This window comes from Erithacus rubecula (genome assembly GCF_903797595.1).
Source record: "Erithacus rubecula genome assembly, chromosome: 2".
NCBI lineage: Eukaryota > Metazoa > Chordata > Aves > Passeriformes > Muscicapidae > Erithacus > Erithacus rubecula.
This window is the reverse complement of record NC_136685.1, coordinates 97502017-97525006: the sequence shown is the minus strand read 5'-3', so window position 1 is coordinate 97525006 and position 22990 is coordinate 97502017. Positions and strand designations below refer to the sequence as shown.

General features: G+C 40.5%; 2 protein-coding genes across 2 annotated transcripts; one reads left to right on the top strand and one right to left on the bottom strand.

The window, feature by feature from the left end:
* The first annotated feature begins 408 nt into the window (after window positions 1-408).
* BIRC5 (baculoviral IAP repeat containing 5) lies at window positions 409-1816 on the top strand. The gene is made up of 4 exons (XM_079297623.1): window positions 409-562; window positions 637-746; window positions 866-983; window positions 1205-1816. Exons 1-4 carry the CDS (start codon window positions 449-451, stop codon window positions 1283-1285), a joined length of 423 nt encoding a protein of 140 aa, XP_079153749.1. The 5' UTR covers window positions 409-448; the 3' UTR covers window positions 1286-1816.
* DZANK1 (double zinc ribbon and ankyrin repeat domains 1) lies at window positions 1545-22958 on the bottom strand. Its single transcript, XM_079297592.1, has 21 exons — window positions 22745-22958; window positions 21823-21947; window positions 21031-21184; window positions 19878-19995; window positions 19411-19507; window positions 18546-18658; window positions 17876-17961; window positions 17082-17199; window positions 16084-16197; window positions 15062-15154; window positions 13016-13138; window positions 12151-12312; window positions 11308-11536; window positions 7939-8042; window positions 6715-6786; window positions 5713-5809; window positions 4875-4963; window positions 3729-3809; window positions 3072-3199; window positions 2641-2715; window positions 1545-2426 (listed from the first exon to the last, which is right to left on the bottom strand). Exons 2-21 carry the CDS (start codon window positions 21929-21931, stop codon window positions 2306-2308), a joined length of 2283 nt encoding a protein of 760 aa, XP_079153718.1. The 5' UTR covers window positions 21932-21947; window positions 22745-22958; the 3' UTR covers window positions 1545-2305.
* Between the last annotated feature and the right edge of the window lie 32 nt (window positions 22959-22990).

The window sequence follows — 22990 nt, the reverse complement described above, 5'->3', positions numbered from 1 at the left end:
ACAGCCCTGTGACACCTGCTGTGCGGCACACAGCTTGTTTTATCCAGGTCCTTCATGTAACCGCAGATCCTCAAAGGCGCCGGAGTGATCTCGGGCGGGAGCCGTGGCTTTGCAAGGGGAGAGGTTCTCACGCAAGCAGAGGAGCGGCGCTCTCAGCCCTCTGCCCCGCTCCTGTGCCGGGGGCGCCCGAGCCGAGCTTGAGCCAGCGGCACGGCTCCTCCACGCGCCCCTGAGCCGGGCAGGATGCGGCGCTGGGAGGAGGAGCCAAACGCGGCTTAACAAAGCGAAGCTTTCCTGGATAATAAAGGTGGAGCCTCAGCCTTTGCAAGGCGGGAGCGCATCCCGTGTTTCCCGGAGCTGTGATTCGTTAGGTGCCCGCGGGCGGCTCGGGCTGCGCGGGTCCGCCCCGCTCCCGCCCTGCCCCGCGCGCCGCCGTTTGAACGCGGCCATGGAGAGGCGGCCGGCTCTGCCCGAGGTCTGGAAGCTCTACTGCTCCTCCGCCCGCGCCGCCACCTTCCGCAACTGGCCCTTCACCGAGGGCTGCGCCTGCACGCCCGAGCGGGTGAGCGCGGGGCCGGGGAGGCGGGAGCGGGCGCGGGCTCGGGCGGGCGCTGACGGCCTCCCCTCTGTCCGCAGATGGCGGCGGCGGGCTTCGTGCACTGCCCCAACGAGAACAGCCCCGACGTGGCGCAGTGCGTCTTCTGCCTCAAGGAGCTGGAGGGCTGGGAGCCCGACGACGACCCCCTGTGAGTGCGGGGGATCCCTCGGCCGCTGCCCCGCTGGAGCCGCTGGTGGAGAGCGGCGGCGTGCGCTCCTTGGGAGCCGCTGCCTGCTCCGTTCTCACTTTCTTTTCGCCCCTTTTCAGGGAGGAACACAAGAAGCACTCTGCGGACTGTGCTTTCCTTTCCCTTCAGAAAGGACCTGCTAGCCTGACGGTGCAGGAGTTCCTGAAACTGGACAAAATGCGAATGGGAAAGTCACTGGTACGTACACGGCACCTTGTCCTTGCATAGTTGAGCTGGCCTCGCTGCTTGCCAAGGCTTTGTGCAGCGCTTTGCTGCGCCCAGGCTCGGGCTGCATCACCGCTGTGCCCTCTCCTGCTTCCCAGCCATGCTTTAGGCGGGATGGATCCCAATTTCCCCTCGAAGCTGGACGATACTCCACTCAGCGGCAGACAGTAACATATTATTTTTACTCTTTGCAGAAAAAAGAGATTTCTCAGAAGGTGACCAAGGTTGAAGATAAAGCCAAGATCCAGCGTTGCAGTATAATGAATCTGGCCTAGACTGCTCAGCTTCATAGTTGCCAGTGGCGTCTGTCTTGCCCACATGCTGTGGCACTGCCCCTGAGACTGAATGCCGTGTTTCCTGAGGCTGCTTCCAGACTGGCTGTCCCTGAGAAGCAGAGGGAATTCTGCTTCACTCCTCTGAGTCTGTCTGGGAAGTACCTGAGGTTTGATGCATTGCATACATAATCTTTTTCTGCAGAGATTCTCCTAATTTTCATGCTGTTTTTTTAAGGATTGTTACTTGTGGGTTTACTTGTTTTTATTTTTTTTTTTAACTTGTATTTCTAATTGGAGTTGACAGGCATTTCCATTTTTGTATTCAATACCAATGCTTCTAGATACTTTGGGACATAGAAAGGGGAAGGAGTTTAAAAAATACTTCAGGGATTTAATATTGTGGCTAATAATAATAGCGTTGAGTTATACCACACCTTAGTGTGCCTGGTATTCTTGTAAATTTCTGTTTGTATTTGGCCGATTCCTTGTGTTGATGCATTTATAAATAAAAGTTGAAGGCAGAACAAAAAAGTAGTTTTACTCAATTTTCTGGAGGATAAGAATCTGACCTTTACTGCAATGGGCTGCAATGATTTTAACATCAAGAAGGAAAATAAGCTCATCAATTACAGCTTGCAGTGTTGTTGATCAAGTGTCAGACTGTCATAAGCAGTGTCTATCAGGCATTATAGTAATTTCAGAGATATTGAAATTTATTTGTGCCTGGGAAGGTTCGGTTTGTTCCTTTGTTTGGAAAGGAAAAGAAAATTTACAGAATAGAGTGCAGTCAGAGGGGAATTGTGCTCTGAACTGCCAGAAAGGAATGGGGCAATCTTGGAGAAAATATTTGACTGTTACAAGGCCCAAGGCAATCACACAGGGTAGTGGATTCTGCAGACAGAACTGGACACGTGATCAGGTGCTCCCAAAGTCACAGAACCTTCAGCTTTATTTGGGGAAAAAGTTTGTTGTGATAACACACTGATAAGAACAATGTTCCTGCGTCTTATAAGTTTGTTCTCAATGGTCTCTATCCAGACTTACTTGGAACAGTGAAATAACCTTATTATCTCCAGCTGCAACAGCCAAATCCAGTGCTGAGTGCCCTGCTGCATTCTTCTTTTGTACATTTGCATTGCAGCTGTAAATACAGAACACATTGATTTAAACTGCTTAAATTCATTGCAAGTGACTGCACTTAGAGATGAAATGCCTGTAGGTGAATGCTGATGTGGAGTAACTTTGGAATTTCTGGACAGGGACACAGGGCAGGCTGTGGCCTCCAGCAGTGCCAAGCATGTCTGTGCTGGCAGGCTGGGGGGAGCCTGAGCTGGAGGCCCAGCCACAGCACCTACCATAACAGGGCTCTGATGCACTCCTCTCCCTCCAGTCCCAGCAGAACTGCCTCGTGGAGAGCTGTGTTGTTGTGTCTGCACAGGAGGAATGAGCAATGCACTTAATACCTAAGGAAACTTAGCAAATAAAACTTAGGAAAATGAATAGGAGGATGCAGAATGTACAAGAAGTGTGGGAGGCTTTGGTGGGGTTTATCATATTAAGTTGAAGTGGATAGGAAAAGGAACTAAATAGAACAGCAGCTTTTATAACAGCAGTCATGAGTAATCTTCAAAGCTGGCAGCTGGAAGAGGGAGTGTGGATGCTGCCATTGAAAGGAGCAGATTTGTGGAGGAGAGGTGGGGTTTAGTTCTCTCTAAAACGGGAGCAGGTGTGATTTGTTTCAGTAAAACGTGGAAAGAGCCGAGGCAGAGGAGCAGAGCTCACTTACGGCCCCGACTGCTGGTCAATGTCAGCCCCTTTGAGCACCAGAGGGGAGATGGCTCCTGGGTGCTTGTTCAGGACAGCAACTGTGAGGGCAGGGCGCTCCTCCTCGCTGAGGGAATTGGGGTCAGCTCCCTGGAACAGAGCACAAGGGGGCTGGTAAAACCACACTGGTTCTTCAGCTTCCATCTTGCTTTTGTACTGTGCCAATTCAAGTTGGCAAATGGGCTTCATGCTCAAGACAGAGGTTAAAAGTTTGTTGTTTTGCTTTCTTCTGAAAATGTTTGTCATTTGTCTAGCTCAAAGCCAAAGTAAATGTGTGTAATTGTAGCCAAATGAAATCCCAGAGCAGAAAAACAGAGTTTATGCCTGCTTTTGCTATACAGAGGGCTTGATCCTAAATTCTAAAACTATTCCACATTTTTGTTTGTCTTTGACAAACCCAGAGAAGACTGCCTTAAGCACTGACCAAATAGAAATGTGGGGAGAGCATCTATAAATGTAAAACAGGTCCTATGTTCTCCAAAATGCTCTTTCAATCTCAAGACTGGTATTGCAAGGCTGTTGCCTCCTAATCATGAAGCTGAAGTTGCATTCCAGGCTAATATTCATGCAGTAAACAGCTAAAGAATTGAAAAAGGAAACTTCAGCAAGTGTAACTTACATCACTGAGCAATTGTTCTATGAAGGTGATTCTTCCTTTCCCAGTTTGACCCAGTTCATCCAGCAGCTGTCTGGACTCTGGCTGTGGAGATACACGACAGCCAGGAACATTTCACACAGGGAAAATACAAGTAGGTGGATCAAATTCTGCCTTGGAATTAAAGTGCAAAATGCACACAGTGGCATGAATTCCATGTATCTGAGTCTTATTGTTACAAATCCCTGACTTCTTTGGGAATGTCTTTCTTAACCTGAGCAAGTGTTGGGTTATCCTGGCTAATATCTCACTACTGAGGTCTTCATTCAGCAAGTGTGTCTGCAAATGATTCACTTTATGTCAATGCAGCTCTTCAGGGCTGTACAAAGATCTGCTCAATACAGTAAAATTAAACATGGGTACATGTTTAGGAGTAAAGTTTGAAGCTTCCAGAACTTGTGGAACTATTTTCTTTTAAAAATGTGTATGTTTTGCCTCAGTGAAATTAGTTTACTAAATCTTAACAAACAGACAACAAAACTTAAAACCTTTTCCTTTTATTTCTTCCCAGCTTTCAACCTTTTCTCAATTTGAAAGCTCAGTCACCTGACCAAGCATTTTTATCTCTGGACTCATATCACAGAGCTCTGTATCTTCTCCCACCTATGGAATTGGCTGACTGATCCAGGCTTAGATTAATGGACATTTGCTGTTTGAAATTTTCCATGTCATTACTGACAATCCCTTTAGTACATGGTTTTTTCAGGAAATTTGGTCTCCAGTGCAAGTCAATCCTTGCTTCTTTAATTAAACTAGGTCTCTATGGAGTCAAATGTAAAGTCAAGGGAAGATGACCTCCATGTGATGTTGCTTCTGAAAAAATCTGTAAGAGAATCACTGCAACAGTCCTTAGGCCTAATGCAGTGTCAAAATTGAATGGGTTCAAAATGAGAGAAAAATCTAATTAAACTCCTAGTAGAAAAACAAATTAGTTCTTTTCAGTTCTGAACTAAATGTTAGTTACCAATGTTCAGGTTTTATATTAAGTTGGACTTTTATCCCCTGCCCCCAGTCAGGGTTAAAACCTTTCTGTTTTAGTGCCTGGATGCCCTCCTTCATGTTAGTTCTGCTCTATAAATCTTTTTTCCTGTATTTGCATGAGATACTTACAGAGAGCTTATATCCCTGTCCCATGAGTGTTCTTGACTTGGTTCTCTTTATTTTGTCTCTTGAATAGAAAAGGTTATGATCATCTCTGCCTACCAGAAAGGAAAAGAAGTGTTAATTCAAAGCAAAGTCAGTATCCTAACTAGAACTTGGAGGAGAGATCTGGAAATAATTTATCCACAATCAAAGCAGTATTTATCAGTTTTCCACATGAGACAGTGATGAAATATTTGTTGCAGTTCATACTGGTTTTAACAAAAGCTTTGCACAGCTTCTAGTGCAGTGACTGCTTCTTGCCAAGCCTCAGACTGGAAGCACAGACTGGATAAAACTTACATGTGAATTAAGTATGTCAAATGATGCTATAGGAATTCCTGAATTGTAATGATGACTTAACAACTGGTTGATTTAATGAAAAATTAAGTCCAATAAGAGATGCCCCAAAATGCTGACACCAGTGGGAGATGGCAGTTAAACAACATCTCTGCATGAATGTATTTCATAATTTCTCATCTTTGCCAAATATGCCAGAGCTAGCAGTCCCTGGCATATTGATAATGATATTTATGGTTCCTATTGTAAAAGAGTATGTGAAGCATCAAAAGTGTTAGTGCTATAATAAAAACACTGCTGTGAGCTGTGGCTGCAGTTCACTGGTCTCCTCAGCTCTCTAGGGATGAAGTGTTCCCAGGAGTTTTTGAGACAGTCCATACATTGCTTAAATCTCAACTCAAACACATTTTGAGACTTAAAAGATCCGTGTCTAAGCTTCCAAGCACTACTTCTGTATTCCTGACTGCTGTATTTATGGTCTACTGTAAAGATGGGGGGAAAATCTCACCAAAATTAGTCTGACTGCCATCCTGTCCATCTATGACTTCTGTTCCAGCACTCAGGTAATCATTACTGAACTTCACTGCTCTGTTAGGATGAATATCCTGTAGAATCATCAAATGCAGGCAGTTATTAAAATTTTCTTGTAATGCTGCTATAATCTTAGTGGCACAACACTGTTGCATATGAGAAAACACATAGGCTTTGAATATCAGTGTCAAATTACCACAAGACATTATCATAGCTAATTGAACTCTGTTTTGAAGCAAAATTATGCAGCAACTTTTTCCTGAACCTTGTGTTAGGTATTTCTTTTGGTTTAAAAAAAAAAAGTGGTATGTCACTTAATGCAATCAAGATTCTCATCCAAATGAAAATGTTTCTACCACTTGAGAAATTTCACTTCTGAAATGATGTGATACAGCTTTTCAGGCTTCACATGACAAAGTAAGTTTTCCAAGATTCCACACAAGAGACACAGTCTGAATTTTAGATTTTTGAAATGGTAGATTTTCGTCTTTGAAAAGATGGAAATGTGTATGTTGTGGTTTTTGGAAGATGGTAATTATTGAAATAGAGATTCCAGATTTTAAATAGAGTTAACAGGAGCTCTGATGAAAGTTATCTCCAAACATTTGAAAATTACTGCTTAGTTTTTCAGAGCACAGTTTGCAGGCTGAAGAAAAGCAGGATCTGAGATCAAAAGCTAAAGCATACTAGAAACATCAAACATCAGCTGAAAGAAGAAAGTTAATCCTAACAGCAAACTACCAAAATGTGAGATGATAGCACCATAACCATAAAGTCTGGCTTAATCAGATAAGGATACCTGTTCATCCAGCTCCAACAGAGAAAGAAAAAGATTCTTTTCTCTGAAGTGATAAGTTAACACCCTCTGAACAAAAGCATTTCTTGTTTAGACCTGAACTTAAAATACATCAGCATTACATTGCTCTAGTGAAAGCTTTATACCAGCTGCCTCTTAATAGGCCCCATCCCATGAACAGACCTTGTTTATAGCAGCAAAATTCAATGTAATAGTGACTTCACAGTCATCTTCAGAGATGGTAGCATAATTAATCTAGAAGGGAAGAGCAGCCATTAGTATGTCTTAGCAAAAAAGTACTTTTAAGAATAAGTCTTGCTGATGGTGTTTCTTGTGCAGCCAATGCACAACATGTGTGGCCTTTGTGTATTTGTGATATTTCACCAACACTTCCCATGTCAATGAGAAAGGGGCAGGTGTTTTTTTTTGGTAACTGGAAATTTCACAACAACTGAAATGCCAAACAAATCTCAAACTGTAATGAAGGCTGCATTTCATGGAATTTCAGGCATTCTCCACTGAGATTTTGTAGCTTCATAAAAGGCTGTGTTGTTCTTGGGACTCCCAGATCCAGGAGAACTGGTGGCTGCTTTAGCAACATCAGTCTGGGGAAGCACAGTCTATTCAAACTTTGGTGCCTTTGTGTATTAATTCCTTGAGACAGTACTGCTGGCAACAAGTCTGTGGAAGTCATACAAAAATGAGTGCATGGGGGATTATAAAGAAATGGAATGAAGATTATATTGCAGCTGGTTGAGAATTTTGAGATAAGGTTGATTGTATTTCTAATCCACATGAAAAATTGAAAAAGCAGCATTAAACCCAGATAGCTGGCATCTGCTTTGAACCATTCCTGTTACTTTTTTTTAAGACAAACTGACAAAAGGTCAAGAAGCAGCAGGAATAGCCTTCAGCAGGCACTTTTATATACTTCAGGCCTATCCTTTTGAATCCTCTTGCAGAGGAAACCAGTTGCAATGGACTGTACCTCAACTCTATTAGGCAGATATTCTCTTATAGTTGCACTGCAGCTTCTGAAGATTCTGGTGGACAGTAGGTCTCAGTTGATACTGAAATCAGGTACAAAATATCTAATGGAGTATCTGCTCCTTAGGAAGGAGTCCTAGGAGGCTTTTACTTTCCTAATATGTAAAAGCAGCTGAGCAAAGGCTTTCTTACTCCCCTTATAGCTCTTAAGTGAGAAAATAGAAATTGTCATTGGAAAAAAAGTAGAAAAAAGTCTCCAGGAAAAGACTGACCAAGAACCAAACAAGACAAATGACACATACAAACAGGTCAACATCTAAAGAAAAGGGAGGCATTTATTTTTCCAGTGTTTATGTAGCAGCCACAATAATTTTTTCATGACCATCCATAGGAAGATATTACTCACAAGCTCCTTCCTACCTTTCCCATTTGAGGTTCTCCAATCAATGTCCTGAATGCAGGGCTGTTCTGGGCATAGCTTCTAAAATGAGCACAAACATGATCCAGCTGTTTTCTCCAGTAACCTGTTCACAGGGAATTGAGCAGGAAAAAAATCCTTAAAATGTGATTAACATTCCTTCTAGTCAAGTGATGCAAGATTTAAAAGACAGCATAATTTCACTGAGATTAAAAAAAATATATTCTGTAGAAAATTATTCTAATCAAGAAAATGAGAAAGGAAGTTCTACCCTAAAAAGCCAGGTGAAACACTGTTTTATCCATAGTTATAATTTATCATCCTTAGGGGCCTCTATTCACAACAAAGCCATGTCTTGGAATGATCCTTAGGAGTCAAAACTGGTCCTGTGTAAAGGGAAAATCTCACACTATTCCAGATCATAAGAAAAGAAAACAGTAAAATATTACAGTTAAGTAATTACATGTTATTGAATTGATATTTAGTTGATTTGGGATAACTGACAAGGAACAATAAGCCAAATCTGAAAACTGCAAACACACAAACTCAGGATACACAACATTTTGGTCTGTGTAAATTATCCTTTAAATAAATTCCTTTCAATTATATATGTGAGAGCATATTAAAACTTTAGCATTCCTGCTCTTTTGTCTGTCAGGATGTCTTGGGAGAGAGTCAGCATTCCTTATGCTGATACAGGGCACAGAACATGAGAGGCTGAATGTGCCTGGATTAAAAACTTATTTTAAGACATTTAGAGATTTTGCACCTCCTCTCCAGGCAATTCCAGAGCTACATTTTGTTTTAATCCAAGAGAAAAACAAAAGGACATGTTCTCATTTTTAACTGATTGTTTTCAACATCTGGCTAATTTTCTTTTTTAGCATCCTCATGGTAGTAAGTACAGAGCATTATTCATTTTGTTGTAAATAAATTATGTAGGCTTGGCAACCTCATTTAACTTACACAATGCAGCTGCTATGACCTTCCTTCATGTTAAGTGAAGCTTAACACAGTGAAAAGAGACCAAGCCAGAAGGAAAGTGCTGCTCTGGCTGTTAAAAGACAAAGCAAGGGCACAAGGAGTTTTGTGCTTAGAAGACTCAAGGTTGAACTGGTATGACAAACTAAACCAACAAATCTTACTTGTTAAGCAGCTTTAAATTAATAGAAAAAGAAGGATCCACAAAACAACATAAATTGTTCCCTGCTGTGGTCTCATATGCAAAAACTAATACAAGCTGAAAGTAGTATTTAAAATATCTAAAATAAAGTACTTAGTGAGTGGTCTCTCCATAGAAGTCAGTATTACTTGCAATAAAGTGGTTCCTAACTAGCCCAGATCCCCAGATTTTATTTGAAAAAGTTCAGATAGTCAAGAACATACTCCTGCATAGTTGATGTTTTATTAGATCTCAAAGGATTTTTGGCAAACCCATTAATGGAATATTTGAATCCCTGCTGCCAATAGCAGATTACACCTCTATTACACTGATTTAACCTTTGTTACAGTAGAAAAGGGAGATTCTTCTTTGTAAAGTTTACCTGATAGATGTCTTGGCTCCTGTTCAAAACAGACTGAAAGTACAGCAAAAAAAGAAATACAGTACACACCACAGGATTATTGTTTTGGTACTGCTGTTGTTTGTCCCTTTCTTAACTGTTTAGTATTTTTTTTAAATCTTCACACATGAAAAGAAGGTTAGTTGATGGTTGATATTGTCAATAAATAATAACCTCCACCATTTTATTTAATCACTTGTATTTAAAAAAATTAATGTAAAATGTCTGATCCTGGTTTGATTGAAGAAATAATGGTCATATTTGGCATATATAAACAAGATTTTCCGAGGTGCATGGTCTTGTTGATACAGATAGTTTCAAGCCATGTACCCAACTCAGCATGAACTGACTGCAGAAGACATTTATTGATTTATAAAATGAAATAGGTTCCTCAGTCCTTGGCAGGATCTAAAGGAGAACACATTACACAGTGCAACTTCAACAAAGTTACCTCTGCTAAGTGGATAAAAGTGAAAAGAATTCAAAAGCAGCTCAAAATTTCTTCTCAGCCTTTCTCAGTGGCAGCAGTTCTCACTCACAAATCAAGAGCTGTACTCCTGTGTTACTTTGTTTTTCTCTTGGAACTATTAGGGATCAATCCTTTCTTATCTCTGACTAAATTAAGCTCCCTGACATGTTGAGTCAAGTGTTGTATTTCCTAAAGTGATGCCTAAGAGAACATGTCACATTTCAGAGGAAGGGAGGAGGAAAACAGATCTCCCCAGTGATTATTTAAAAAATCAGAGTCCATCTGAATACAGATACACAGAGTCAAAAGAGGAAATTCTAACATTCATTAGCAACCTTTACTACTCAATAGAAAATTAATTCTGGTAACAGCTTGAGGGACTGACCATCTGATTGCTGAAGAGAGCTAGATGAGAAAGTGGATCTAAAAGAGTAACTGCTCCTCCAAATGAGGGTTTGGTGCTGTAATAATTTAAAATTAAGTAATTCTATGGATTGCCCAGATAGACTGTCCTGTAAGATTAAAGGCAATTTTGCCCACTCAGCCATTTATTAGATCCCCAATTACTACTGATGGACTGTCTTCAAGGGTTTGGGATCCAGACAGCTGAAGATTTCTCAGGATAGTAAAACTAAAATCTCTAAAAATGGCAAGCATTTAATGACAGCAAACAGTCAAGTGATTCCACAAAGAACAAAGTGACCACAAAACTCACTGTGAAAGAAAGTTGTCTGCTGTAATGCTACTGCTCCTACTGTAGTCTGTGAAAGACTTCAATGAGTGATGTTTTCACAATGCTATTAAGAATCACTTCCTCTAGTTTAGTTTTCTTGGCTTCTGAAGATTCTATAATTTATTCCACAACAGCACCCCAAACAAGTTCCTCATGTAGACGAAGTTCCATCATATTTTCAAGAGCTCTGATCCCCTGTGTCTCAGAGTTTTGTTTGTCAATATCCCTGCAGGTGCCATCACAGCTCTACCTGAACTTCCCATGGCAGGGGTTGGGGAGGGAACTGGGAACTGGGAGCTGTTCAGTGGTTTCCAGTTCAAATACAGGACACCTGCCTCCAGTATTGTGGGATTTGAAGAAATCAAACTGCTACCAAATTAGTAAGGCTGCTCAATTTTGATACTGCTTTTATAGCCTTCTTTTAACTGTGGGTGAAGATCAGTGATTGAATTCTAAGGCACTGCATTTATAAGTGGCTGGTGGAAACAGACTTATAAAGATGTAAATCAGTGTCCTACTGATACCACAATCCTTAAGCTATAAAATTTTCAACACAAAAAAACAAGGTCATAAATTGTTTAGAAATCATAAAATCAGAATTTCTAACCTTTTCCAGGACTAATGGCTGTCAGGAGAGGGTTATGATCACTCATCTTTTTCACCTTTTCTTTTTGTGAAATCAGCTCAAGTGCCTTCTTTTCCAACATTTTGCCGGATGGGTAAAAAAGTCCAATGGTTTGGGTTCCTTTATCTTTTCTTTCTGTTAGTTCTGCCCTTGATTTGGGTAAGGAAACAGGAAAAGGTTGCCAGGCAACTTGAGCCTGTAGTCGTTTTGCCTGTGGGGAGTGGAGGAGAAGGGAAAATGTAAGTAATACTTGCAAGTATTACAGTTCAATGGCTTACAAGCATAACTAACCAGAACAGTACACCAAATTGTAAGGGAATGAAAAAGCTAGCAGGAAAAAAAAATTAATAATTAAAAAATTTTAATTACTAGTCTGTAACAACAATGCAATATATCACAAATATTCAAGCAAAATCTAAATTCTTCAAGATTGCCAGGGAATGTGTATGCTTTGTGAGGGCAAAAGCTGGCCTTGCTAAGTATTGGGCTCTTTCTTGAAACAATTTTCAAAAAACTACTACATTTTCATGAAAGAATACCTTGTGTCAGCAGATCACAAATTCACATCCAATAAGAGAAAAGTACTTAAAGAGCTAAGACTTTTGAAAGGATGATTGTTTCTTACTTTGCCATCTAGAAAGAGGCTGGATCAAGGCCTTGGGCTGAGGCTGCTTTTCAGCAGAAAGCAAAACACTTTTGCCCTCCTTGTGTTTTCAGCCTACAGCATTGTCCCAAGGAAATGAATAGAGATGTGCTAATCCATACCCCAATGGAGCAGCCTCTCAGCTGAGTTCAAAGCTAAATTTGTAACACTGTGTGTCCTACCTCAAAGGATCCCAGTGGGTCTCCATGATCCATGGCACTGCCAGGAGAGCTCTGTCTGGATGGGGGCTCTATGTAGACACCACAAGACATGCAGAAGCGAGCATAGGGCTGGTTGCTGGTACCACACTTGGAACAAGTAAAGTAGGATGGAGGAGGCCCAGGCTGGAAAGTTCAACACAACATTTATCACTAGAGAAGCATAGGATGAATGACTCAGGAATGATATGAGAAGAGGAATGAAATGAAGTGAAGAACCACCCCAAGTGCCCCAGTACAGTACAGGACTAATGGTTATTTATGCATATAGGAGAGTGTTTCAAATTTTTTGTGCATTCAGCTCACAGAGAATGAATTCTTGGGTGTGATCTTAGGTAGAAGCACTGTACAAGGGGAAATTGTTTACAATGATTGTAACACTACTGAGCAGCAGTAAAGGACTTGTCCTTACTGAAGTTAAGGAAGCCTTCAGTCAAAACAATTGCATGCATCGTCTCGTATTTGGCAATTGCCTGTCTAGGTGATTAGAGCCCAGAGTTGTTATGGGGAGAACTTGCATTGGGTCAGCCTATACTTGAACCTTTGATGGTTAAGTTACTTTGCCTGAGCACAGGGCTGTTGCATCTCAGCTGATGCAATGATCTGGTGCTTGTTGACCCATTTGTTTGCAACTCTAAACCCTTCAGTCACTGGCTCATGTGGGGTTTTCCAAGCAGTCCATTTTTCCATACACAATCCTCTATGCTCTAAGCAAGCATCTTGGTAATAATGGTGTTTGCTGACTGCCAGGGGCTTTGCACAGAGAAGTGTGACATTGCTGCAGAGAAGCAGCAGCAGGTTTGTCCCCAGACACAGCAGCAGCACGTGCCTTGGCCCCGCACCACGCACAGAAGCGCGCGTCGCTCTGGTTCACGCCGCTGCATTTCGAGCACTGAGCTGTCTCCCTTGGCTGGCCCTGGGCAGGTGGGCAGGAGCCTCCTCCAAACACGGGCTGAGAAAACAAAATGAGTGTTTTTGGGAGAAAGTGCTGCTCATGAAGGAATGTCCAATAAAGGAACTAATAACAAACCTAATAAGGGAAAAAAGAAAAGCAAGCTGCTCTGACAACATAAAGCAATATTCAGCCTAAAAGCATTATTGCAGCTTAGAACAAGCAACATAATGACTTGGATGTAAGCTATAATTTTGTTTCTCATTACAAAACCATGGTAAAATGTATCATTAATTAATCTGAAAATATTTTTAGCAGAACTAGCACCAAAAAAAATCTTTCAATGGTGTGCTTTTAAACTGAGTATTTATTAATAGGGCCCTATGTATAAGTACAGATGAAATTAAGATGGAGGTTTCTCTGCTGACAAACTTTAATTTTCAAATTCAACACACAATTTTATTTGTACCTTTCTTTTCAGTGATACGGCAGGGAAAATGTGTTCAGGCAAGGAATTTCCTCACATTTTGGAATTTGCTGCATAAATATTTTTCTGCATTCTTTTGCCTTGTGCAAATTATATATTACCCAGCTTTTCAACAATTAACTTATTGAGTAAGCAAAAGAGAACAGGTTTTTCATCTGAAACTTCTAGAGCTTAAGTATAAATCCCAGTTACAGCAAATAGGACTTAAGAATGTTTTGTTTGGTTTTCCCTTAAGGCTTATGCAGTCTATTTTTTCTACAAGTCAGGCATATGGATAAGGGACAGAACCCAAGGAAAATTATTCTGATTACACCATTAACAGCAAGTAAACAAACACAAAGTAGCCCTTTTTTAATCTGTGGCCTGCATTGCAATTTGAACAATGCAATTTGGGGGTTCAGTTGGAAAATAAAATTTACAAAAGCACAAGTCTAAATATGTTCTAAATAGAAATTATTTAATAGCCATTAATAATAATATCAGCATTATTATTATTATCAAAATACTATTATCACTTATTAATCACAATTATTAGAAAATTTTATGATTACTATTAATAATTCTTACTAAGCATTTAACTTTCTCAGTTAATGCAGGTCTCACATTCAAGTCACATGCCTAATGACATATGCAGCTACATATTATCTACACACATATCTGCATTCAGTGAAGCAGCCAAACATACATTTATCTTAGGTAAGTACAGAATCCTACTGAAATTCACTTTGAAGTGGCACTTATGTGGCTATACAAGACTTTTGCCTCTAGCTACAGCCACTTTTAGAGCTCAGGATGTTAATCATTATAATTAGAAGATTTAAACTTGCAAACAATTATTGTTCTATCATTTTTGTTTTTACCACAACCTGGAGAGTTTTTCATTTTTCATACAAGACTTTTCAGAACTGAAAATAAAGTTCTTCTAAGGAACTAAGCTAAACAGGGAGTTGAAACAGAGAAATTTTAGGAGTAATATTTCAGTGCTTTTCTCACCTCTGTGCAGAGTCACAGCCAAACACAAGCCTGCTAACTGTGTACATGTAGGAGAAGCAGCAAGTAGAGATAAGAAAAATAATGTAAAAGTGAAGATATGAAAAATAATGTAAAAGCCTATTCTATTTTCAGAAAAGAACTGAAATCAGTGTGAATGATGTTCCTATGTATATACTCAGCTTTTCTATTGCAATTGAAAGTAGTCTGGACACAAACAAGATTCCCTTGGAGTCCAGACTACTCATTTTCTAAGAGCCTTCTGAGCTTTCTCAATGGCATTCACAATCCTGACTTCCATGTCAGAAACCTGACAGTATATGAGACACTTCTGTTTAGCTGGGCATTTGTGGTGGAGCTTCTGTGGGAGGACTGGGCTTAAATATGACATTGGGGAGAGAATCTCTGCTTTGGTAACACAGGGACAAGGGGACATAACTTCAGTTTTCCAAAGAGAAAGGATGTTCTGCTGTGGTTTGATTCACCCAGTGTGATTGAAGTCTTACCATCTGTACTTCAGGCAGTTTGCTCTCACAAATCACACAGTGTTTATGGCGAAGAGGATTTCCTGTGCCACACACCTGACAAATGACTTTGCCCTTTTAAACAAAGAGAAAATACATTTCACATAGTATTTGAAAACTGTCAACAAAGAGACAGAGAAGGAGATTTGGTCTTACAAAGTGCTGTGGTTATTCAGCCCTGCAGATAGAGGATATCTTTCAAGTCTGGGCTGTTTCACATTTTAGTAAGGCCATGTTGCCTGCTCATCACATGGAGACTAATTTTTTTTAAAATTATGGTTTAGTTTCCTCAGGAGATTCAGTATCAGCATCCTGGTTTCAGTTTGCTTAGTCACTATACTTACAAAATCAGACAGCCCAGTATCTGCATAGACAATTATTAGTAATAACATAATGCCATAATACTATGAGGTGCCTTAATAGACCTCTGGTGGTGAGTTGACCCTGGCTGAAGACCAGGTGCTCACACCAAAGCTGTTCAATTACTCCCCTCCTCAGCTAGACAGAGAAGAGAAAATACAATGAATGGTTTGTGAGTTTAAGGGCAGGGAGAGATCACTCACTGATTACTGTCAGGGGCAAAACAGACCCATCTTGGGCAAAGTCACTGAATTTATTACTATCAAATCAGAGTAAAAAAAATGAGGAATCAAACCAAATCTCAAAAAGCACCTTCCCTCCTTCCTGGACTTAACTTTCCTCTTGATTCTCTGTCTCCTGCCCTCCTCAGAAGCACAGGGAAATGGGGTTATGGTCAGCTCATCATACATTGCCTCTGCTGCTCCTTCCTTCTCAAGCGAAGTATGTCCATGTCTTTCTTCTACTGGGGAACCTTGAATCCCTTTTTCCATCCAAGCTGTTTTTAATCTCACTAACTCTTAAAGCTGTCCATAATGTAATTATACAAAGCCAGGTTGCATCAAAATATTTGTAATGAAGTCATCTGTAAGAAAAATGCATGCCAGGAGTTAAATCACTATTTTGTTTTACTTATTCTCAATTACCTTTATGCAGATGTTGCTTTGGGGCTGCAGCTGTGGAGCTATTGGTGACTCACAGATAATGCAAGTGGGTGTATTCATTGGCACAAGATGTCTGCATTCAAGGCACGGTGCCATCTAAAGGAAAAGCCACATCACAGTTATGTTAAGGACCACAATGAGATCATTAAGGTCATCATGAGAGTTCAGTATTTTCCTAGGTGGAGTCTACATCAGCAGCAACGTCACTGGAAACATAGAAATTGACAGTAACTGATGCTGATATTGATCCTTAAAGTTCAAAGGATCATATTGAGAAAATATTAATACATCTGGAAAGAGAATGTCAGAAAGGTATTAAGGTAATTTTCAATAAAATTAAAATGCTACTATAAAATATAGTAGGACTGGCAAGGTGCTGTGGTCCTTGAGGGGACCTGTGAGAAGACTTTCTTTCTGTTTCCAAGACTAAAATTACAATCCTGTTATTTCACAGTCACTCACTTCATACAGGTAGTTGAAATTTTCTTAATTATGAACCTAATCTAAAGAGGTGATGAATCTCAGTCATTACTTAAAACTACAGCATTTCCCAGACCAGACAACTTTTGGATGATACAGGAAGGGAAACACATCACTGACTTGTTAGATGAGGTTGTTATCTCTTGGGAAGAGCTTAGGGAAGACAATTACATGCACCATTGCAGAAACTTAGTGCATATGCCCATACATGCCACAATTTAAAGTTTTAGGACTGGTACTACTTCCTAAACAGAGACAAATGATTTACTTTTTCATTGTTTTCCTTATTAGAATACATGGCACTTGAAGAAATCTAAGGTCAATTTTACCCATTGTTGGAGAATTTCACTGGGTCCAGTGCTAAAGGTGTTGAGCAAAACAAAGCAAATACAGCAGAACTTTCAAATGAAAGTGTGAGTAGGTAACAGCCAGCACTGTGTAACTTGCAGAGGCTGTTCTCTCCAAGGATGGTGTGTGGATTGCTATGATGTTTTGCTGACCTGTGTCCCTTCAGGGGGTGGGAAGCGCTGGACTGGCACAGGGGGGACAGGAGATCCACATTTCTGGCAGAAGTGAGCCAAGGGCTCAGACAGGCGAGGGGCAGAACAATGTGCACATCTGCAAACAAGAGCAAACTGGCTGAGCTTGGTTTAGTATTGCACTGCTGCATAGTAATGAATTATCTAGAACTTGCTGTGATAGGACTTAGGCCACTGATTTCTCAGTTGTGGTTTCCAAGCTGAGGTGGGACACCAGACCACGCCCCCCAACATCCATGATATGCAGTTCTGAACTCTTAACAACTTTGCAAGGTAGAAAGCCCTCTGTCTACCATGGAATTTCATACTTTCCTCCTCATCACAGGAGGTAAACAGGTCTCCTGACAGGCAGTCTGTGTCAGGCCTCAGTGCTGCACCATGGGGAGCCACTGATGTAGATCACAGAACCTTTTCAATACAAACAATCATCAGTGTTCTGTGAGACTACTCCAGCAAGCAGCATTCACCTACAGCACTGAGGGTGTACCATAATTTGAAAAGAGTTTATCCTGTCATCCTATGGGTCTTAGGAGTTTTATCTAAGGGATGATAAGGCAGCTGATAACTGACAGCTGAAAACTACATTTGAGAAACAGAATTTTCAAAGTCCTACCTAGATTATACTCTCCAGTTATGAGCCAGTGTCTGTCTTTAACTTCCTAATTTTTATAGAGGTCCACTGTATTATCAGCTTGGTTGCAAAAGGCTTAGATGCTTTCCAAAGGACAAATATGTTACAAGGAGAAGTCACTTACCTAAAGAAATCTGTTTCACTCTGGATCCTTGATACCTGTGTGCTTGCTAAGCTTTTCTGGCTATGCACTGCAGAGGAACTTGCAAACTGAAATAGAGGTAATTCTTTAGGCATTAGTAAGGAAATATTTGCAAAATACATATAAAGATAGAAAAATCAGCTACAGATGTAATTTAAAATAAACTGCATTGAAATGCACTGCTTTGAGGAGTATTTACTATCCATGATTCCCTCATTAGCTGCATTAAGGACCCACAGCTTCTTCCAATAAAAATAAATCAATGCCTTGCTGTGTATATATATATATATATATATATATATACACTTACACTACAGCATTACTGAATATTGAGTTTTAAATATTAACTTGCCAACAAACAGCAGTAAGTATTTGTTAACTGCAGATTCAAGAATGTATTAGAAGAGAATTAGTAGGAATGCAGTCAGTGTTGATTTCCTTTGCCTGATTTTGTCAATAATGACAACTGTGTCCTGCTTTAGGCATTCCTATTCTAGTGCACCATTACTATTACATTTATATCAGGATTGTAGAATGCAGGCAAAGGCATTCATAGCTGAGAGAGATAACAAATCTTCACCTCCTCATTTTTTTAGACCTATGTCTTGAAGATGGTTTTGTACAGTTTTCTTCAGCCTACCCCTTTGCTCACCTGCAATGACTCCATTGGTTGTGCTGAGTTGGATTCCTCTCTGTACTCTGTGGCTCCTAAACAACTGGCAAGGAGCTGAGGTCCTTGAGGGGACCTGTGAGAAGGTTTTCTGTCTGTTTCCAAGATTAAAATTACAATCTTGTTATTCCAGTGTCACTCATTTCATGCAGTTAATGTATATCTGAACATGAATGTTACATACTGTTGCTAAGCATAATTAAAAACATATTTGGCATCCACATTTTGGGTTCAAATAAGCTGCATGGAATACAGGAAATTAAACTAGAAGAAACCCCACACCACTCTGGCAGAGCTTGCTTTTGTGTTTTAGTTCATTTACAGTTTTCTTTCTTCCTGCATGCTCAAAAAACCCCAGCTCCTAAGAGTAAATTAGTGAGTAAACATTAATACAATTCCCTGCTCTAAAACAGTCCCACTGTTGTTGCCATGGAATAAGAGGCTTTATCTATAAAGAAAATCTGGGTGAAGCTTTCATTTCTGCTTAGTGTATTTATTTTGGAATCTTACTGCAAGCAAACATCAGTAAAGAAACTCTGTAAAGGATTTGTAATCCCATCAATTTAACAGCATTTTCTTGCACAAAGGGAAATACAGACAGGGCCTTGTTGTGTTGCTGAGAAATGAATGACATTTTAATACTTTTTAAGAAGTCATGTGAAATATATGGAAGGTAAACTTTGTTCTCTATTTGCAGTGTTGAGCAATTAAAACTGGAATTTCCAGAGGACGTCCTGTCTTCTGAGAGGGTTTTAAAATTACCTCCATTTTACAAGTGATAAAAGAGGAAAACTACACTATTTCTGCTAGAACAGAAGATTATCTCAGATAAAAAATGATACTGTACCTCGAGGGTCTTGGGGTGTTTCATCCCAGGCAGGTTTGATTTTCACATTCAGTCGATTCTTCTTAGGTTTTGTAGTAAATGTTCCACCTTCCTTATTCTAAAACGTAATTCCATTTGAATTCCAAATAAAATTTTTGCTTGTGCTCTAATCCTCTCTTGCTTTAGTTGTTTGTTAAAATTTTAAAAGTACATGTTTAAGGTATTTATTTTCAATGCAAGCATTTTAAAAGCTTAACTTATAAATGTATTATTAAAATATTTGACCTCAATTAGTCATAAAATACTACTGGGGGTGGGGGAGTGCCCATTGAAATTTTAATATTACAAAAAAGGACCAAAGCAGCAAAGATGGGCAAACAGAGAAAATAAGTTATGTGAATAAAACTGGCAATCAGAGCTTAATCTCTATATAATATTATATACAACATTATATGCCCACACAAGGGGCTACAATTTCTGAAACTTACCTGTGCAACCATGTCTCTTAGGAAATTATTGTCATCATCTTCTACAGGGAAAAGGATGTTTGGTTGCTGGTACTCTACCACAAACACCTTTGTCACAACTGAGCTCTCCCTGTAGTCCCTGAAAATCAATATTCACAAAGCTAAGAACCTGCCACAGACCTGTGTGCTGCAACAAGAAAATCACTGATGGATGTGGCTTATTAGGTGGAACATCCCTTCCAAGCTTGCCACTCATTATTGTGGCAGAATCCTGAGCAATATTTATTTGATAAAACAACTGTTATTCTCTAGTACCTATTAAATTGTAACAGTGGATTGAAATTGCTGTAAATGTCCAAATTACTCTTCCATGATTTGTCATTATAGTGAATCTCTGAAAATGTCTTAAGAAAAACAGACTTGAAAAAAGTGTTAATCTAGGTAATGATAGCAAGAAAACAAACATTGGCCTAGGTTTTGTGTGTTATATAATGTGGTTACATTCCAGCACAGACACAAGCACAGGTTGGCTGCAGGGGCTGCTAATAGGGAACAGAAAACACAAATCTCCAAGTGTAGTGGAAGTTTCTGCTCCCTTAGAAATAAAAGATAATGCAACACAGTACAGAGAATTTATGTGTCCTCTCTCTGTCTCAAAGAATGAAGTCAGTTTGGATGAAGTCAGTGGCTATGCAGCAAAACCCAGTTTTCTTCCTATGTATTGTGCTTTTGCTTCTCCCAATGTTGTACTTAAGCTGCAAGGTTCAGCATCCTTTGGGAGAAAGTATGCAAATTCCTGGGAAAACCAACCTCTATAAATCCACTGAACCACTGGATGACCCCAGAAAACACCACCCTGGTTTCTCACTCCAAAGGATGAGCTCTCAGGACAGTACATCAGCTTCTCACCCACAGCCTAGAGGATCATTGGGCACCCACAGTCCAGGAGATAACATCCAAGAGGAAATCCAACCACACAAACACTTGATGGATAAAAATCATCTTGAGAAAGCCCTCAATGCTATTCATGAGGATCATTTAGATTGCAAACTGCTTGCAGAAAGGCTCATCTCTCACCTGCAGAGTGTGGAGTGCTTTAGACAACACAAGCTATGACAGGGATGTCTGCCCTTTGCCAAAACAGGACTAAAATAAAACTAAACAGGATACTCACTCTGTGACTGCCAGGGCCTTGACCATTATTTTCCCCACTGGTAATGTGATAGGACCCTGATATTCCAAAGTGTTGCATGTCCCATAGCCAGGTTTCCAAACAAGTTCTGGTTTACTTCCATCTAAAGTGTAATAAATAGAGGCCCCAGGTGTGTCTGAAAGAAACAGGAAAAGTAATTCCTCAGACTGTAGGCAACCTTGGAAAAACAAAGTACTCACTACCATGCTTGATTTTTCCCACATAAAGAAAATAAAGCAGTTCCATAAGTGACTGAATGTTTGGGATCAAAACTGTTTCTCCCATGAAATATCAGTTACTCAAGAAAAGCAATTTCACTGTAAGCAATCTTTCTGACAGCAAAGTATCTGTGAAATGATTTTGCATGAACACATTGCAGCAGCTTGTCCATTTCAATGACAGACAGGGTGTCTTCTGCCATAGCAAAAAGTGACAATTCAAAAATTGTAATGACAACGTTGGGAATGAGCCTGGCACATGATTCTTCCAAGCACTGTTCTTGCAGTCAAAGCAAAATGCAGCTTAAAAGTTTGGCCTTGGAAGCAATTAAGACTGCTAATGCATACAATTTTTATGTCAGTAATATTGTTTGGATGCATAAAATTACATGCAAGTATATTTGGTGTATCAAACTTGTTGGTTAATTTTATTAGTTTCTAAATGAAATGCACACTCCAAAAATTGTAATTAAATGTGAAAAAAGTATAAAGGCCAAATATTTCAAGTGGACACATATGCAAAGGTTTGAGATGGAGTTAAAGCTCTGGTTCATACCTGATTTTATTTCTATGAGAGTATTTGTGTCTATTTCCCGTTGAGTTTTTCCTGGAGGTGGGATTCGAAGTGGGATGATCTGAGGAACTGAGACAGAGCCAGCTGTCATTTTTCTCAGGAGTGATCTTTAAAATAGGAAAGTAAAAAGGCAAACAATCATTTTCCTAAAAAGAATAATGCACTGAGAAATACAGTCTTTTAGCATGACTCCGTGTCTTTGTTTCTCTTAAAAGAAGAACACTGGATTTTGTAAACCATCCTGTGACTGTGATTCTGTGTGTTTGAGCTAGAACAGCTTTAGCACCACATGTCAGTGATACATGGAAGCAGAGAGGGAATCTCCACCCTAATCATGCCAGATGTGAAACTAGTCTCGTTCCATTATGGCCACCAGAATAAATACAGGATGCCCTGAAAAGGATTAAAGAAAAAAGCTGTTTCTTAAGCATATGTCAGTTATTGTGTGAATCAAGAATATATTCCTAAAACAGGTACCAAACCTGATTTATCCTGATGTACATAGTCATTATCATGTCATGTAACTCAGGAACGAAAAATTGCATTTGGATATGATGACATTTTACAAAACAAAGAGATGTACTCCAGATCTTGGGAATTGATGCTCAGGGCCAGGAAACGCGTCTGTGCTACAGGATTTGGTTTTCTGACCAACCCTTCAGTGCTCCAGAAACAGCTCTTATGCTGCCCATCAATGCAGGAGTGAGGGTCACTCCTCACCCTCTCTGGGTAACCTGTCCCAGTGCTCAGTCACCCCCATAGGGAAGAAGCTCTTCCTCACGTTCGGGTGGAACTTCCCGCGTCCCAGATTCTCTCTGTCCTATTTTTGGGCGCCACCAAGCCGAGCCTGGCCCATCCTCTGACACACTCTGACCCACCAACCACGGGCGGAGCAGCTCTTCACCCGCCCTGAGGGGGCTGACAGCCCTTCCCTCACGATCCCACCCGCTCTTGGCACATCTGGGCCAAAGCTACGCAGGGCTCCGCTCCGGCCTTTAGGCGGGATGCAGGCGGCCCCAGCGGCCCCGTCCCGCTGCCCGCCCCTCCAGAGCTCAGCCCCCGCAGCTCGCCCCGCTCCATCCCTCTGTCCGGGCCCCGCTCACCCCGCCGGATCCCGCCCTTCCCCTCACGTTTCCAGGGACGCCGCGCG